The sequence below is a fragment of the Aythya marila genome, assembly GCF_965140915.1.
Source record: "Aythya marila genome assembly, chromosome: 6".
NCBI lineage: Eukaryota > Metazoa > Chordata > Aves > Anseriformes > Anatidae > Aythya > Aythya marila.
Genome location: NC_139047.1, coordinates 16,024,258 through 16,042,516, shown reverse-complemented (window position 1 = coordinate 16,042,516; position 18,259 = coordinate 16,024,258). Strand labels below are relative to the sequence as shown.

Below are 18,259 nucleotides of genomic sequence, written 5' to 3'. Positions count from 1 at the left end.
AGATTTAATTTAAGAGGGATGCAAAGTGATTCTTCAGTGTCAGATCTAGCTTAATCTGAGGTTAGGAGCACATACTAAGTGTTTCAGCTAACATGGAAGCCAACATTATTTTTAAACAAGAGATCGGGAAAAAAGGCAAAAATAGTACAACACCAAGTTCAGGTCTCCTGAAACAAGAATCCGCTTTTCTGCTTTACAGCTGCAATAACATCTTAAGACATTAGGTCTACTGACTTTTTTTTTTTTTGTGAGAGTTGAAAAAGCATTAAAAACAGATCAGTAACAGGTTTAAGTAAAGACAGGTAACCTGGAATGATAAAAACATCAAGACACAAGCTGGACATAGAGAATAAGTACTAACATCAGCCCTTCACTCCCCTTTAATAGGGACAAAAAGAAAGAAAAATTGTACATCAATAAAATGCTGTGGTGATATCATATCTGAGAAATTAACTAATTACAACCCAATTACAAAGTCTAGAAGATGCACTCGTTATACTCCTACCACCTGCAATAAGTACCTCTAGAAGTCTCCCTGCCAAGCTATTAATATTAAAGATAGAAACAGAAAAAGGCAGTCTTACTTTTTCATCATCATCAGAAAAGGGGGCACCTCCAGGAGTCTTATTTATTGCTTGGGCAACACCAATAATTTCTCCATCACTGTTTCTTATGGGCATGCATAAGAGTGATTTGGTCTTGTATCCAGTGAGCTTGTCAATCTCATCATTAAAGCGTCGATCCTTCAAAAGAAAATAAGGAAGTATTAATGTGCACATCATACATCTGAGTTTTCTTCAAATAGCAAAGTACTTTATTTTCCTCAATGTCTTATATAGTAAAGTTATGCTGTTGCATCTGTGTTTTTACCTTATCCTCTTTTAGCTGTTTTTCTTCAGTTAAGATACTAAAAAAATATATATAATAAGAATCAGCACTTCTTTCTAAAAGGATCAGTACAACGCATTGTGAGTGCAATTATGTAAAGTCTCACATTTCTACCTTAATAAGAATTAAATAAATGCTTGCCTCTCATTAAAATGAGACATTAAATTTCAGCACAATCAAATCTATTAAAACTAGCACTGGTTCATACTTTTTGTTGCCACTCTTCTATCATGTGGGATCAGAGCGTTGCACATATTGAACAATATCTGAATGGCTTTGGGGTTAGATGTAGTAGTACTTGTTATTAAGACTAAGTCTAATACATAAAAAAATATATTAAACAAACAGTTGCATATAGATAATCCTTGCTTCATATTTAACACGCTGATTTGGAGCAACTGACATTTTAAAAAAGTCATTTTACCCTAAAACACTAGAAGTAGTGCCTCATGCCTCAAACAGGTGCTTTAATACTTGTAGGAATTTCAGAATGTAGTAAATTGTAAACAAGGATGACAAACTACCATCTTTATAACCAGTTAGAAATGGCAAATATACATGTAGGGCAACCACATGACATCTTTAGAACAAATAAATTTTATCACTTCAAAGAAGTGCCATTACTTTTTGGAACACTTATTGTGATGAATGACTTCCAGCCAAGACTGGTATCTAGAATTAGTAACGTGATTGTATATGCACATACATGTTAGGCCACGCTGCCATTTCACATCTATATTTTGTAGATGCCTGTGATTTCTCCATCAAGCAGATGGAGACACTTGGTGGCCCTACTTCTCTGCCTGCTGCACTTTAAATTTAGTAAAACAGACGAGGCTTGCTATGATGGCTAATATTACAACTGGGTAAAAATGCTTTTTCACAGAAATGCAATAAAAAACCACATTTTTTTCCGGAAATCTAAGTATAGGAACATTCAACCTTAAAAAGCCCCCTCACGCCAGTATATTTCTCAGTGTATTGCATAGCTGAAGACATTGCTATGCATATTCCTTGGATTTACAGTTTAAGCTTCCTCTGCAGGATCCACACAGCTAGTTGCCACTGGAGAAATATTACCATGTAAACAAAAAAGAAAAAAAAAAAGAAAAAAAAAAAAAGAAGTGTTTAAAAGATGTATTAAATATCTTTTCATACAACTTTCTATGCTTACCAGAAGAGTAAGGGGAAATTATAGTACTTTCGACCATTAAACAGTCTGTTTTTCTTAACCACAATAATGTTTAAAGTAAGAAAAAAAAAGGCTCAGAGCAAGACTCAAATCTTAAGAGAAAATGACTTTCATTATAGATTGACAAAAGCGAAGGGAAACTGAACTAAACTTCCTTTAAAAACATGGTGGAATACAGAAATCCATTCTGCTCTGGAACTGTACCACTCAAACTGCAAATCAGTGTCTCAAAGAAGCCTGTGAAGTTCAGAAGAGGTAGCGCTAACAGCATCTCCAGTCCACATGGGAGGGGATCATCTTCAATAACCATCAGCCAGGGAGGGAATTTCTGCCATTTCCAGGCAGCAGCTCCGTTCCTCTTGGGTGAAGTTAGCATTCATATTGCAGACAGTTCTGGCTCCCCTAACACAAGAAAACTGAGCTCTTCTACATGAAGCAAGAGCTTTGTTTCCAAAGGTTTAGGCAATATTGGCTTTGAAATATTCATGTACATTTGCATCCACTGGTGAAAGAACTATCCATATAGTCTTTGATCTAAGATAAAACTTGATTGAGATGAGGGAGAGAATTTATTATATCTTTACTGACACTAAAAGTTGTCAGACTTTTCCTGGCAATCTTATTCCTACTTTTATTTCCCTGATTGTTGATGTTATAGAAACATCTGTTTCTATCTGTTCTTTGCAGATGCTATAGAAACATTGTTTTAGCCACCTTAGAAGTGACATGATTTAGAAGTAACCTATAATCTGCACTCACTCAACATAATATACACATTTGTTTAGTTTATACCTTTGTGCAGATTTTCAGACCCCTTAAGCGTAAGGGATTAATACCAACCATGATATTCATATATAACATTTTTGCCACAGAACACCAAGCTCTTGATTCTGTTTTATTATACCATTCTTTTTTCCCTGTTTTAATTCTATAATTTCGTTAGGGTCTGTTATTCTTCCCTAGATCTATTTCTGCCTCTAGAACATATTAACAGCCTTTGCTTCCAAGAAGAGCAGATTACTAATCTGCAGTCTTTGATAAGACAATGAGATTCCCTTGAATTATTTGTGCCTATCAGTTTCCTTAGGAGAACCAGAACCCCCATGATGAATGGTTTTTAATAACGACATCAGGGGCCCAGACCTGGCTGATCTTGTGATCTTTCCGCATGCTGCTTGTGCGCTTTGATATCAACTTCAATAGAGGCTGAACTGTTCTGCACTGTACAGAAACCTGCCTAGAAAGGCACGCTACTCATACACCAGAAGTGAACTGCAGTGCAATTATCACACAGTAGGCTTCACCAATGAATAAATTAAGCTTTTTTTCAACTGCTTCTTGGTAATGTCTGAACTAATATTTAGAATTAGTTATTGTGCCTGAAATATCGATAAGCTTAGTGTTACTGAAGAGACACAGACCCTGCTCCGTTTTACTTTCTACAAACTCAGAAGAGCACATAGAGAACAATTGAACTGAAAAGCAGCCTTGGATAGTAATAGCATTAATTGTAAGCCTTATAAAAAAAGAAATCTTCAAGGAAGAGTTAAACCGAAGAGTGAGTTGGGATTTGTTTTCTCTGAGCACACTCAAAAATAAATACTGTAAGACAAGATGTCAGATTAAAAATTGAGCAAATTTACGTTTAACTACAAGTTTAAGTAACAAGGTTCACTACAATGAGGATTTTAATCCAATTGTAATTTACAATCTGTTATTTACTCAGGAAAGGGCACTGTCAAAATCTTCTCCCTTGCTTACAAGTTCTATAACTAGAATAATTTATGTTTACAATAAAACTAGACTAGAGTGACAAGTTATGCTTTTTCATAGGTACGTAGGAAGTCACATTCCATCCTTATTCTGGATGCTGCATTTGTCCACAAAGTTTGTCACACCTGTGGTCCTTGTTCTGTAAAACAAGGAAGCATTCAGGTTCAGTTCTGCATTTATGAAGACTAGCAATCACCTTTCAGGCACATACAGTGAGTATAAGACACTTGATGCACTTTCATAAAAGGAGCAAACCCACACATTAAAAGCATCTCACTACATAATGGGCTTCTCCCCAACAACAGTCACCCTAAATACAGCAGTTGTCTCCCTCAGCAGTACCACATAGTATGAGAAAACTTTTCACTGCACACAACAAGAAACACCAACATTCTAATTTCTCTGTAAAAAATCCCCATTGGTGCTCTCGCCATCACAATCAGAACAAGTCTGTCAGCTGTGGTAAGCCTCCTGGGATAGCAAGTTTATTTTTAATGACTCAAATCAAGGCAAGGTCTTTTTTGTTCCTCCTATACTGCATTTTCTTTCAAGTGGATTTTTGAAGCCTCCTGTTTCTGTCTTTTGCTGGGACACCTACAATGAAGAATTGAGGCACGGGGATCCTGGAGCAGACGGCCTCAGTCCCAGATATGCAGTGACCTGCTCTGGTGATATTCTCATTGATATCAAATTGCTCACTTATGCTAGAGAACTGGACTACCTTTTGCAGAAGGACATTACATCTCTGGAACAGAGAGTAAAGGTACAATAAGCATGCTATAGATAAGCTAATGCATTTAGTTAGAAAAAGGAAGAGATTGAGACAAGCCTCATCAAGAACTTGGTAGTAAGTAGATGGGAGTAATCAAGATGTCAGGTGAAACTTCATCCCTAAACTTTTGTGGAAGAGCAGCCAGGAATTTCATTTTAGTGACATTTGGGCAAGAGTAATGAGGAAGAAGACATGAACAAAAATACTACTTCTGCCAGCATTAATATTGTTGAAGTAAGCAATACACATTTAAGAAAGCTGAATGACTAGATGACCTGCATTATGTCCCAAACCTTCCTTTTACACCCCATGCTCCCCCCTCAGCTTTCTTCCATAGCTTATTATACTGTAATAGGAGGTACATGGTAGGATCTAGCTGAGAGGTTTAGCTGGATTTAACAGCATCAATAAAAACTCAAGTGTGACCTGTGAAGGCTGAGGAGCTTGTACAAAATTTACATCCACCCCTACTTACAGGGTAGTAACCTTGAGCAAGGAGGCCTGTTTAGCAGCTGATAACAAAGCTGCTAAATCAGAGAAGCCCTCTGCTAGGCTGCAAATGTTTTGTAATACAAACTATTATCCCATTTGTTAGAACAGCCCATGGCACAACAAGGTCTTCATCCGTGCTGGGCTTCTGGCTGCTAAGGAATATTAATGTTGATGATACTAATGCAACATTTGCTTTTAATTTTTTTTATGATCAAGGCTTATTCAGAAATCAGGGGCAGACCAGATACAAAATATACATATTTTTCAAAAGCCTTCACTGTAACTATAATTGTACCGGCAGTATTTTCATGCAAGAACACCCAGGAATTATAAAGTCAAGTTTTCCACTGACTATTAAAAAAACACTGCTAAAACTCACAGGCTTTTTTTATTTTTTTTAACTTATCTGTTCTATATAATGAGACTTCTAGATCCTAGACACATTCAAAGCATAATGACTGAGGCACTTTGAACTAGAATTTTGGAAATTCCAAAAAGGAACGTTTATTCTGGAGGATAAATCTCACCTTGTCTAAAGCTGTTTATTGATTGTCATTCTTCTGTGGGGAAATACTGCCCTGTAAAATGCGATGGTCAGTCAAGGAAAGATGAGCGTAGGATTGATTCATCAGTTCAAGCACTTGTGTTTCAGCTGTAGGAGCTGTAACACTGCAGTCTCAGTTCTTCTGTACACTAAAGATGTTTCTTTCCTCACTAGCTGAAAAGTCTCATGTTTTTATTCTGTAAAAGGCTAAACTAGGGTACAGACAGTTACATTCTGGAATCATAAGTGTTATCAACATTCGTTAAGAAACATTAAGTTTCTAGTTCCTGTACTGTGTGAATAACATTAAAGGGTAGCCTGAAAGTGATCAAGAACATAAGTATCAGAAATGCAAGGGCCTGGATCAGCAGGACATCTTAGTGATGTAGGACGTTCAAATTCACCTTTCTAGATCCCTTACCCTTCATCATACCAGCTGAAAAATCATAATACTGCCCATCCCCATGAGCTATCTAAAGTCCTCTGGTCAGACCTCTGTACTCATAAGATTAATTTGTAAATCTGACTGAGAGTTATAAAAATATTGGGCAAGGACTGAAAAAAGTTGATCAGCTGTATCATTGATAGGATTGGAAGTGCAAAGAAATCTATTAAGGCCCAATCCTCTTTAGTTGGAGAGCAATGACAAATTGGCCGTAGAACTGTAACCAAATAACAGTCATTGATCATTATGAGAACTGAACTGCTATGCTTAGAGGAACTCTACATAAAAATTAAATGCTGACCACAAAGAGGTGAAAATCTCATTAACAAGTCATTATTTTTATCACTCACTAAAAGCATCTAGACATTTTCTCATGATTGCCAACTTAAAATAAACTCTTCAAAAAAGCTAGCAAGAAGCACCCTTCCACTGAAGGCCACAGGGAGCCTCCATAACTCCCATGAATCAAACTGACTGCTGTGTTCTTGTTCGTAATATAACTCCAATGTTGGGGGGGATTTAAAGCTATGGAATAAGTTATGGTAGCAATAAAGAATGTTTTAATTTCTGAGCAAAGGTTAAAGAACTGGATTTCAGTTTGATTTTCAGTTTAAGTAGGTTCACAAATTATTAGCAGAAGTACAGTTCTAAACATAGCCCTTGGAACTTGGAAAAGAAAATGAATCTTTATGTCCTTATTCCTTGACTTTACAGGAAGCCAGGCTGCAGCAGCATTGTCACTTGTAGAAGTAGAAAAACTGAAGTTGAAAGACTGATTCAATTAAGGTTCTTAACTTCCAGATGTAAAACTAAGTCCGTATATAATTTAAGCTGAAAAATACACAAGACTTATTGACTTTCCTGGGGGCAAAAAAGAAGTTCACTTGCAATGTTAAAGTTCATGTTTTATTGTTAAATGCGTCAGTTTGGGCCTTTTTTTTTTTTTTTTTTTTTTTAATTTTATTGGTGGGGATGCATTATGCCATCTACATCCTGTCCTGACCACAGTTTCATCTACTAGTTAGACAACAGACAAGTAACAATACACACTGACTACTTATACAAGCACTGGCACAAAATTAACAGAGAAAATAGTATATGTAATTTTTTTCTGAGAAAGGAAAAACTATCTTCATAAGCATTATCAAGTTTGTAGACATGAATATCAAGTTAATAAACATAATCACATTTTATGCTTCCTAGTCTGAGCTGATCAACAGCAGGAATAAGAAAAGATTCCTCTGCAGGACAACATTACCCAGGTCCAATACAATTCTGTTCTTCCTTCAAGACAAACCAACATTAGATTGCTGATAGCACTGCAGAAACTTAAGTTGTAGTCTGATCCTGTACAACAGCTGTGCATTCCTGCTCTGTCTGCATTTTTATCAAAGAAGAAACTTGAAAAGAGAATATTTTTTTCCTCTAATTTTAAATATTTAGAGATCACACTCACTACTGCTTGCTCTAACACAGTGGCTCTCCATGCCCTTGTATGTAATTGGCATGCTGAAGCCCTGCTGGGAACCAGCCACACCACCATACAAGTTCCCACATTCAAGTTCTCACTGTCAGCCATTTAGTGCCATTCTCCCCAACATACAGGATGATTTTTTGAATTTTATATATTTTATATTTTTATATTGATATATATATTAAAATTTAAGCTAGTATAGTAAGATCTTTGAATAATAAATTTAAAGTGTTATTGTGACAAAACAATAGTTTTATTAACCTTAGCCACACTCATTTTTAAAGGTGTATTGTAGGGACATTAGACATTAAACACAGATTGTACGCAGTTGCTGTTACCCTCCTAACACAACTCTGCTGATCCATGAGCTCAAGCTGTCTATATTTCAGTTTGTCAATAGGGCTGTTGCAGAAAAGTAAAACAAGTTAACTTGTGTAACAATGTATGTATGCTTGCTTGTTTTAATTCTGCTATTCTATAGAAAAATGGCACAATGACATACAAATGTAAATAATTCAAAGTAATATCCATTTGTTTTGGAAAACTGAAAACCAATTGAATAGAATAGCAAAATCCTTTACCAAGCAAAACTAAGGCTTAATTCAGTCTTGTTCTTGTAATGGGATTTCTGCTAAAATTAGAACTGCAGAATCAGACCCTTCATTTTCACCATCACTGATGTACTGTAATCAAATAGATAATTGAACTATATTATGCTGCACTGCCACAATGCAGCATGCCATATAGGTGGAAAATATTTCTCCTCTGTCCTGAGAGATTATGATTTATTTTTTTTCCCAAATAATGTTCTTAGAGACACACACACACATCATTCAGAACATCTTTCTAGTTAGGTACATGAATAAAATTAACAAAGTAACAAACAATAACTGTGTATGCAGAACACAGCCACGCACCAAATATACATTAGATACTCATTTTTCTAAATAAGATAAGTACAGAATTTACCTAGACAAATGAGCAATAAATAAGCAATAAAGCATGAGTGCAACTAAAGTCAGATCTGTCTAATGGAGGGGAGGGTAGTGAAGCCAGCTAAATGACTAAAGTATTGACATAAATTTGTCTTTCAGCTAGTTTTATCAGTGACAGCAATAGGAAGTTGTGTTTGAATTCTCACAAGGCTCTAAGCAACAATCTTAAATTGTTTCTGTACTTGACTGTTGGTGTAGCAGTGCTGACTTATCCTCTGAACTCCCATTTCATAGTTATTCTTGCTTATTTTAAAAAAAGTGATTGCCATTTAACATTTAGTTTATGTATATTCTCATTCTTTTTAGTTCTTTTTCTACTCCAACTCTTTTACTGAGATGTTATCTTATCCTTTTACATGTAGTCATATATATATTTATTTTTAATTTTTGTTTTACATATTTAAACAACTCCACAGCACAAGAATGTAAGAATTACAGAGTGGTGTGTGTGTGTGTGTGTAGAAAATGAAGCATTTAATTAATAAGTGAGCTGTATTAACAGGAAAGAAATTAAGTCTACTTTTTCCTTTGGCTGGAGTTCTTGCTCATTGCTTCTAAAATGATATATGAAGACCTGTAATGAAGTTACTAAGAGCAACACCAGAAAAGTGGAAAAACATTAAAAATCTATAATGTCTTTAAGTATTATATGTATACTGTATCATATATTACACCGTAGCATGAAGTTGAGGCTATTAACTGCTTAGACTGCATTTCCATATATTCTACTGTTTCAGTGTTTTAAACTTAGTTAAATTTCCTGCAGCCTATCTATAAAAAAGCATCCCAAACCACCACACTGATTAAAGGACAGCAACTCTAAATTAAGTGATGAGAAGCTAAGCCTCACCTGTGCCATCAGTTTCACCAGGGAGAACAGAAACAGAGGGATACATTCTCCTTCCCCCTTTCATAGGCCCTGCCTTTTCCACAGTTTAAGCAGAACCAGGAGAGAACCACCAAAAGATGTATCAGCTGCAGCCAGGTAGAAGCAGACCTTGCAGTTAATTTGCAGAGCAGAATACAGAATGGCAATGAGACAAATCCAGGTCAGCCCTTCCAGGAGTAGGGATTCCAAAAGCACTCCCCACAGAAGTGTTACCTCCTCCCTATTAAAACAAACCTAACACACAAGGAAAAAGAACCACTCACTGAAGGGATTCAGAACTCACCTCCAGCTGAGACAGTGAACTTGCCTGAGAAGAAGAGAGGGCAACATCACAGGAGAGGATGCAAAAAGCCACAGATAGGAATAATCTGGATTACTATTCCCTCTGCATCATACCAGTATCTCTACTGCACCACTCAAGAAGACTTGTACTTGTCATGCAGAAACCACAGCCTGAGGTAACCCTTTTTGTAGCTGCTGGCTTCCAGAATATATTCCTTAAAAAGTAATGAAGCCTGTACCAAGTGTCTAATGCAAGCTACTTGGAACAGAAGGAAAGCAAGAGGCAACTGTCTCTGCTCCTTTAAGTCACCACAGATTCTAGCAAGATGTGAAGCCAGATGAGCATTCAGATGTTTTTCCTGGAGCCTCCCTATTTTTATTTTTCCGCTATTAAGATCTGTGAGGTTTTTATAGTGAGGTAATACAAGCGGATCAAAAGGCTCCAGACCTGTATTCAAAACCATACCCCTTCTTGCCCTGAAAGTACACCGTCATACAACTCACAGCCTCTTTACCTCATGGCATGCCTGCACTCCTGAGGAGTCACAGGCCAGGGAGGGACCAGTTTCCTGCTCATGCTGTGAGGAAATTTTACCAGGAGCTGAGGAAAATAAACCTAAAAATGTTTATGTCTTCAGATAAACAAGCTAACTAACTGATATGCTAGTGAAGTATGTAAGTTTGACAGGAAAAAAAAAAAAAGCCTCACAGAACTAGACAGAACTAGCCCACAGACGTTCTGTCGAAAGGAGAGCTAAAAGGCTGTTACGACTACCACACTTCTTTTGGTAGCCAAGGGTATCAGGGCACCAAGTACTTACTCTGTGAGGTCAGTAAGAAAACAGACCGCACATTTAATAACAAACAAAAAGGATAAAAAAAGTGAACAAAAAATACCAGCATGCTGATACCTTGAAGTCTTCCACACGTAGGCTTGCCTAGGAGCCTGCACCCCTCACCACCTGCACCCTAGCACCTCCTCATACCAGCACCAAAATCAGGCAGCACAACATGCTTCAGCACTGACTTTAAGTGCATAAGACCCGCACCACCGCTTGTAACTTCCCAGCAACAGCAAATTATTGCAAAACTCATTACACATGAGCGGGGAGCAGGTTCCAGTCCTAGCTTTTTGCCTCAGGACTGTGTGGACTTGCATTAAACAGGCTCCACCTAGGCACCCTGCACCCAGTTACTGCCAACCCCCTGATTTTTGTCTCTAACCAGCAAGGGATGCATGCCCAGGTGCTGCACAGCCATGAAGTGATGGCCTGGGTGGGAGCAGCTTGCCCTGTCACGGTGGACAGGCAACCGCCATCCTGGCCTGTGAGGTAACTTGGCCTGCTCCACACAGACAGGTGAGAGGTGGGCTTGCTCCATCATGGCACCTGCAGCCTGTCACCATCAGCACACAGCATGTTGTGTGGCCCAGGAAGTTTTACATTTCAGTCAGAAACTGCTCCCTGAGAAGGCTCACAGGCCATGGGAGATGAAATAAGGTGCAGGGGCCTCTGAGAGCCTCACATCGGCAGCAGCTATGCCTCCCTACCTCTGCGGCTGCCGCTGTGGCTCTCAGATGTGGATGGCACAAGGCCGCTTCCTAGAGACTCATAACTTTAATGTTTCCTAAATTTTGCATGGTGGACTGAGGTGCCCTTTCCTGGAGAGCATATTTGAGCAATTTAGTTCTTTACTGTTGTAATTATCTCTTCTGTTCCCTGTGGTGCTTCCTAGTCATGTTTAATGCACAGTAAAAGATGTTCTAACTCATTTTTTTGTGTATTACATGGAGATTGTCTGGTTGCCATGTTTTGTGGTCTCTGACGAGCAACCTCTGTCCTTGCTGAGAGCCGGTGTGGAAATACATGCAGCAAGGGCTAGTGCCAGCTGCTCCAGCACTGCTGATCAAGGCAGCTCCTAAGTGCTTCTGACCCACAGGACCAAACCCTCACAGGAATTCTGTAGCTGCTCTTTAGAATAGAAAGAGATGCACTGATAATTCTGATAGTAAGAAGCAGTTAACCTGTGTGATAAGATGTGGCTCCCATCTGCTCATCACCACCTATGGCAACACCTCTTACTTGGGAAAAGCCAGGCTAAAGAGTTTGCACCTGTAAGCAGTAACTCTGTATAATTGTAATACCATCCAACACAAGCAGAAGAAAATGAATGCTCCTAGGTTCCTAGCTCCTACAAAGTTCCTAGAAAAATGACACAATCTTAACACCTGTGCCCAGGTGATCAGGAATTTTTTAAGATTTCTTCTAACAGAGTGTGTTTGCAGTAGTTGCATGCCATTTGGCCTAAACTTGGCAGAGAAAACAGTGAGAAGAGATCAATGTTTTCTGTTTTGCTTTATTTTAGTTTTTATAGTTAAATGTTTTAGAATAATTAGCTATTATTCTTGTTAAAGACTTGAGCTGTTCTGAAAAATCATTTCTGATCATTTTTACTGACCCTTCTCCAGCCTCCAAGAACCCATGCCTTAGTGTAAATCCTTTTAATACTTCTCTCTTTTTTCCCCACTTCATTAAAACATCCATCTGGTAAGCCATTTTATCTTTATTTAAAGCTATATTTTAAATTCTAAATTTAACATAAGGTACATTGAAAACTTTTTTTAGCTGACATTGGCAAACAGCCAAACATTTTTCAATGCTTCCTGATGTATGCTTACTAATCTTACTAAAGAGTAGGATTTTTTCAGTAGTTAGAAAGATGTGGGATACTATTATCTCTAAACTTTTACACAGATTAAGTTATAACAATAGCCAAACATTCCTTAAGATTTATTTTTTATTTATGTGATGCTCTAAAAGATGGAACAAAATAGAAGCGATCAGGAGCCTCAGCTGAACGTCACAGAAGATCTGTATGAAGGGATGACATGAAAAATACACAGATTTAATTAGCAAAAAAAAAAAAGTTAAATTTTTGAACAACTCATAAGACCTGCAGATAAAGGTTTAATATTGCCTCTGCCTACATACTTACAATATATTTAATACATTTCATACCCAAGTGCAAAATCTGTATCTCTGCTCTGTTAAAGGAAGTCTCAAAAGGACACTTGGGTCCTAATTTCCTTGACAGTATAATGGTGTTTGATTCTTCAAACACATATGCTCAAGACATACTGCATTATTTGCATAAGAGTAAGGAGTCAGTAACGCTTCCCAAAATTAATACAAGGGAAGTATCCAAGGCCATATTTTAAAACTTAAATTTACTAGGAGTCTAATCTACAACTAGATTACTTCCAGGATAAAAAGTTTTAGACTGACTCCAAAATGCAAAGAGAGTATGTATCTCCATTCCTGTTCCAACAAATTCTGTAGTACTAACTCTTACAGATTAAATAAAATATATTACAAGTTGTTATACAGTTATAAAACCTCACTTTCAGCACGTGACTTTGCACTGTGGTCAATAAAACTTTGAGTCATGAATGAATCCGGCAATTTCTGAACCAGGTGTATAACATTCACCTAAACTTTCCCATAAATTAAATATTTGTCAAATTATCTGATGCTGTGGACCTCCAAAATGTTTAGTCAATTACTTCACATAAACTTCATAGATCAAATTACCATGAGGCATCCAAAGTTGTATATTACTAAAAAAAATCTGGACTGTGATACAGTCCTCAATACATAATATTGATTCCAAATCTTGTATCTAGCTATGCACATTCAATTAATTCAGTTTACGTGAGCAGGGTTGTAAAGACAGACCCACTGACAGTAATAATCACAGAGGGCTAATAATAGCCCCAGCCTATTATTTCAAATATGTTTTCTTTTTTGAAAAATAAATGTGTAATTGAAAATCTTATGCTATCTTTGAAAATGACATTGCAAATCATTTACAAACTTCCCAAGCCTATTGAACTCTGTATGGGGGTACAGGTAACTGCCTGCATGAAGCACACCGTAGGACATGACAGGATTTAAATGTGTATGTTATTCCCATGAAGTCTCATTAATGCCAGTAGTAGCTGGCAATAATCTGTGCACAATCTGGCCACCCAGCCCATACTGGTTGATAGGACTTCCAGTCACTTCAACTAGTATCTGATCGGACTCTGAGAAAATAAAGATGTCTGCACAATAATAAGACAAATTTCCCAATATTGTAAATGAGGTAATTAATGATATGGAAGTATTTTTACCTTTTTTTTTTTTAATTTAAAAAACAAGCAAAGATACTTTACTCTAGAGGTGCTAATCTGACCTATTACAAAAAAGACCTTTTCTTACCAAATAAGTATCGTCAACATAAACATTCTCTTCAATGGACAAAATGGTGCTGCTCTCTTGCTTCTTTTTCTCCAACTTCATCTGTCAGCCTGACAAAGTTTCCTGGTAGTGCTTTTTTTTTTTTTTTTTTTTTTTTTACCTGATGGTTGATTAAACACTTCCATCATCAGTGGCAATGCTGACAAAAATCATATAATCACATTTGTTAATTTTTAAAGAGCTGTATTGTGAGCACTACAATGATCTGAGGTGGAACAGCTTCTTTGCGTACACATAACTGGCCTTCCTTAGGGCTCTTTATGCTATTAAATTAGAAAGGTCTCCTTTTAATGATGCACGATGGTTATATACATGCCAGGTAAGAAGATAAACTGTACTAACTAGGGAACATAACAGAAAGCATATCCCTCATTTTATTAGCAAGAAAAACTTTCATTAATGTTACAAGGTCTGAAGTTTCTGATGTACTAGAATTGTTCAGAAGTAACTCCATGAGAAGCGGTGAAGTTGCAACTGATAATTACAGGAGAAACTTGGCTCAGAACTTTTCCTTCTACAGTAACTAATGTACATAGGGCTTAGACATACAACAAAGTGTATTATTTATTATAATTGATTATAAAGAATACAATCCAGGCAAAAGTACAATATAAATAGTACTGGGAATGGCAACTGCGTGGATTGTTTTCCACTGATCTCTGTGAACCAGCCAAATAGACAAGCTGCTTAAAGTAGCTGGGCTTTTTCATAGGGAAGGGAATGCAAAATGAACACACACTCAAGGAAAGTAACAGTCCCTTAGGACTAGAAAAACACCCTGCCTTTCCAGTGGCTTTCTCACCTCCAAAAGAAAAGGTGTCTAGATCTATCCAGAGTTAAGAGACACAGAGCTCTTTCCTAGCCAAACTCAGATATCCTTCATCTGTTTATTCACCTGAGACTATTGAGAATATCTTCTGCTTGGCCCCCAAGAGCAGAAATTTTGGTAAGTGTACAGTTTTAGAAAGTTATAAAAAAAAATCAAATGGTAAGAGAAAGTGGATAATGGGTAAAAAGGAAAAAAGAAACTAAGAAAGCAAGCTTAGATTTTTTCAAAGGTGATCCAACAGTCAGTCATTTTAGGCTGACTATTACAGCCTTTTTGCCAAGCTCTAGTCTTTCCTTTTTCTGCGGGCTGGAAACCTCTCAGTCCATATCTGTGAGGAGCTTAGTATTTTTCACTGGTTGACAAATACATAAATATTCAGCCAAAAAAAAAATTTAGCCCAGCTCTTCTGTATTTCAAACAAAAAGCATCCAATCTTATTTTCAAGTTTCTTCCTTGTATGGTTCGTTATTAATCATCATCCCCTTTTTTTAAATGTTTGTGTTTGGAATTATTCTAGAGCAAAGTTAGACATCGAACATTTTTTACCTGAATTATTAAGGACACACATCTCCCACCTTTCTAAGATTTTCCAAGATCCTCATTTATAAAATGGGTGGTTCTGTGGTTCTTAATTTTCTACAGAATCTTAAATTGCTGGTAGCGTCTCACGCTAGTACCTAGCAGAAACAATCCCTAGGACTGAGACAGAAGGTGGTAAATCTGACGCTAGTAAACTGAATGCACTGTTTTGCATTAACACTCTCGGGACAGGGCACTTCTGTCCCTGCCAGAATTTTTGCCCTGAAGCCAGGACTGCATTTTCACAACTCAAGCTGAAGCTTCTGTAAAAATACAAGGTGGGGGAACTCCTCGCAACGGGGATAACGGGGATGGTTTTATCACTCCTAGGAAGCAGTTTGAAAATACACGCCATGCGGTCTGAGTGGGCACATGCACCAGTGAAAACATACGCTCTTTAAGAAGCCGTGGAGATGACTTCGGCAGCGAGCAGGCAGGGAACGGTAGGCGAGACCGAGCCTTAAGGCTACGATCATTGGCAGTGTCGCGAGCATCTTTTTAAACTTTTCTCCAGCGGATCCCAGAGGACTTTCTGAAAAGGCGTGAAGCCGCCAAGCGCTCCCGGGGAACCCAGCGGGCGGCTAAACGCGACCCCCGCCGCCCCGAGGCAGGGAAGGAGGGAGGGAAGGAGAGCGTGGGGCGGCAGGAGGGACCCCGAGGGGCCCCGACGGGGCAGGAGGGGCCGCGGGGAGCCGGGGGCCCGCCCGGCTCCTACCTGGTAGGCGTCGGGGATGTTGACGGTCTCTCCGTGCTCCGCCACGTAGCCGATGATGCCCTTGCCCCAGGGCACCTGCACCTCGTTGCTGTTCTCGGTGGAGCCGCAGGGCAGCAGCGGGGTGCCGGCGTGCACGTCGAAGAACTTGGAGACCAGGCTCTTCTTGCCGGCGGCCGCCCCCTCCACGAGGAAGAGGGACCCCCGGTCGGCGTCCACCATGAGGCAGACGAAGATGAGGATCTTGTAGCTGAGGCTGGTGAGGTCCAGGTCGTTGGAGATGTCCTTGACCAGCTCCAGGAAGAACTGCCGCTCGTTGTGCTCCTTGAGGTAGCGCTTGTAGTCCAGGGCGGGCGGGGGGTACTGGGGCAGGCTGACGCGGGACTCGAGCAGGGCGCTGAGGATGTGCGCGGTGGTGGGGGGCAAGGAGCTGGCCTTCCGCAGCAGGGCCCGCCGCCGCACGCTGCTCAGCGGCTCCTGCGCCCGGGCGTGCACATGCTCGTCGTAGGTGAGGTTGACGTGGATGGCCTTGGAGCGGGCGAAGCTCTTCCGCAGCTCCTTGTGGGACGCCCGCCGCTGCAGCCCCCCGCCGCCGGGGCCGCCCGCGCTGCCCCAGCCGCCGCCGCCGCCTCCTCCCTGCCGCTCCTCCGACGGGCCGCCCGCGGGCACTTTGGGCACCGAGTTTCGCCTCTTCAGCCACTTCTCCACCAGCTCCGGGTGCCTGTCGAGGAAACTTTCCACCGCCGCCACGTCGAGGCCGGCGTCCGCCGCCATGGTGCCGGCGGCGGGGGCGGCTCAGGCCATGCCCCGACGGGCGCCCGGGCGCGGGGATGGGAAGGGAAGGGAAGGGGGGATGGAGGGAGGGAGGGACGGAGGCTGCCGGCGAGCGCCGCCCCTGGCTCTTGCCCGGGGGCGAGGGCTCCTCCTCGCCCCCCTCTTTACTAGTGGTAGTATCGTGCGTGTTAGCCTGGGCGCTTCTGCTGCTGCCAGGCTCCCGGCCCTCCTCCGCTTCTGCCCCCTCCGTCCGGGGCCGGCTCCCCGGCGGGCGCTGCCTCCGGAGATGCTCCGGGAGCGGCGGGGCGAAGCCCTCCTGCCAAGTGCTGGCGGCGGCTGCTGCGTAACCCAGCCGGCGGAGCGCCGGGGAGGGAGGCTGGGGAGGGCGGGGGGAGGACGCGGGGGGGCGGCGGGCGGAGGGGGCGACGCGGAGCCCGGCTGCCGAGGGAGGCACCGCGGGGCGAGGCGGGGCTGCACCGGGGGGACACGGAGCGAGGGGGGGTGGGGGGCTCCGCAGCTCGTTCGGGAATTCGGGAGCGGGGAACGGGGGGGAGCTTTTGTCTGCCCACGCGTGTGCGGGGAAGGGGCAGCCTCCCGCGGGGCTGCGGGAGAGGCGGCGCGAGTGCTCCCGTTACAGCGGGTTAATTTATGGCAGCGTTTGCGCCACTTGAGCACTTCAGAGGACGGGCGGAACGAACGGAGCCTTTGGGGAGAGACCGGCTGAATTCCCCCGCTCGGATCCCGCTCCGTGCGGGGCTGGGGGCCGGGCTGCCGCCTGCGGGGCCCCGCGGGGAAGCCGCCCCCCGTCGGGGCCGGGGGCTCTGCGGCAGCGGCTTCCAGACGGAGAGCGGCCGCATGCACGGAGCAGCCGGAGCGGGGTTATTTTTATGCGCACGTGGAGCACGTTTCAGTGTTAAATCGATGCCTACGCACAGGCGATTGAAAAAAACCACAACCAACACACCGCGGAGTCATGGATCCTAACACGTGAAAAATGTCTTTCATGCGCTAAGCACAGACTGAATGAAGGCGGCTTCACAGAAATTCATGAATGGGAGCTCGGGCGGCCGGGGAAACGCACGGGCAAACCCGCGATCAGCGGGGATCCCGAGCTGCCGGGGTCCTTGCCCCTGCTGCAGCCCCTCCGGGGCAGGAGCAGGGGGGCTGGGGGGCACACGCGTGCCGGGGGGGCTCCGTGCGCAGGCACCGCGGCCCGGAGGCTGCTCGGGGAGCGGCGGACGAAGGCGGCCGCCTCCCGCTGCAGCTCGCCGGCTTCGGCCGCCCCCCGGCCCCAATCCGCGCCCGGCTCCCCCCGCGCAGG

General features: G+C 41.8%; 1 protein-coding gene across 1 annotated transcript in view; it reads right to left on the bottom strand.

The window, feature by feature from the left end:
* PDE11A (phosphodiesterase 11A) overlaps nucleotides 1–16,938 on the bottom strand; it is a gene marked incomplete at its 5' end in the record, with an annotated part of 131,341 nt that extends 114,403 nt beyond the window's left edge. The window contains 2 exons of the mRNA XM_082764133.1: nucleotides 585–743; nucleotides 16,168–16,938. Coding sequence (XP_082620259.1) covers nucleotides 585–743; nucleotides 16,168–16,938 — 930 coding nt within the window. The remainder of the gene's footprint in view (nucleotides 1–584; nucleotides 744–16,167) is intronic.
* Between the last annotated feature and the right edge of the window lie 1,321 nt (nucleotides 16,939–18,259).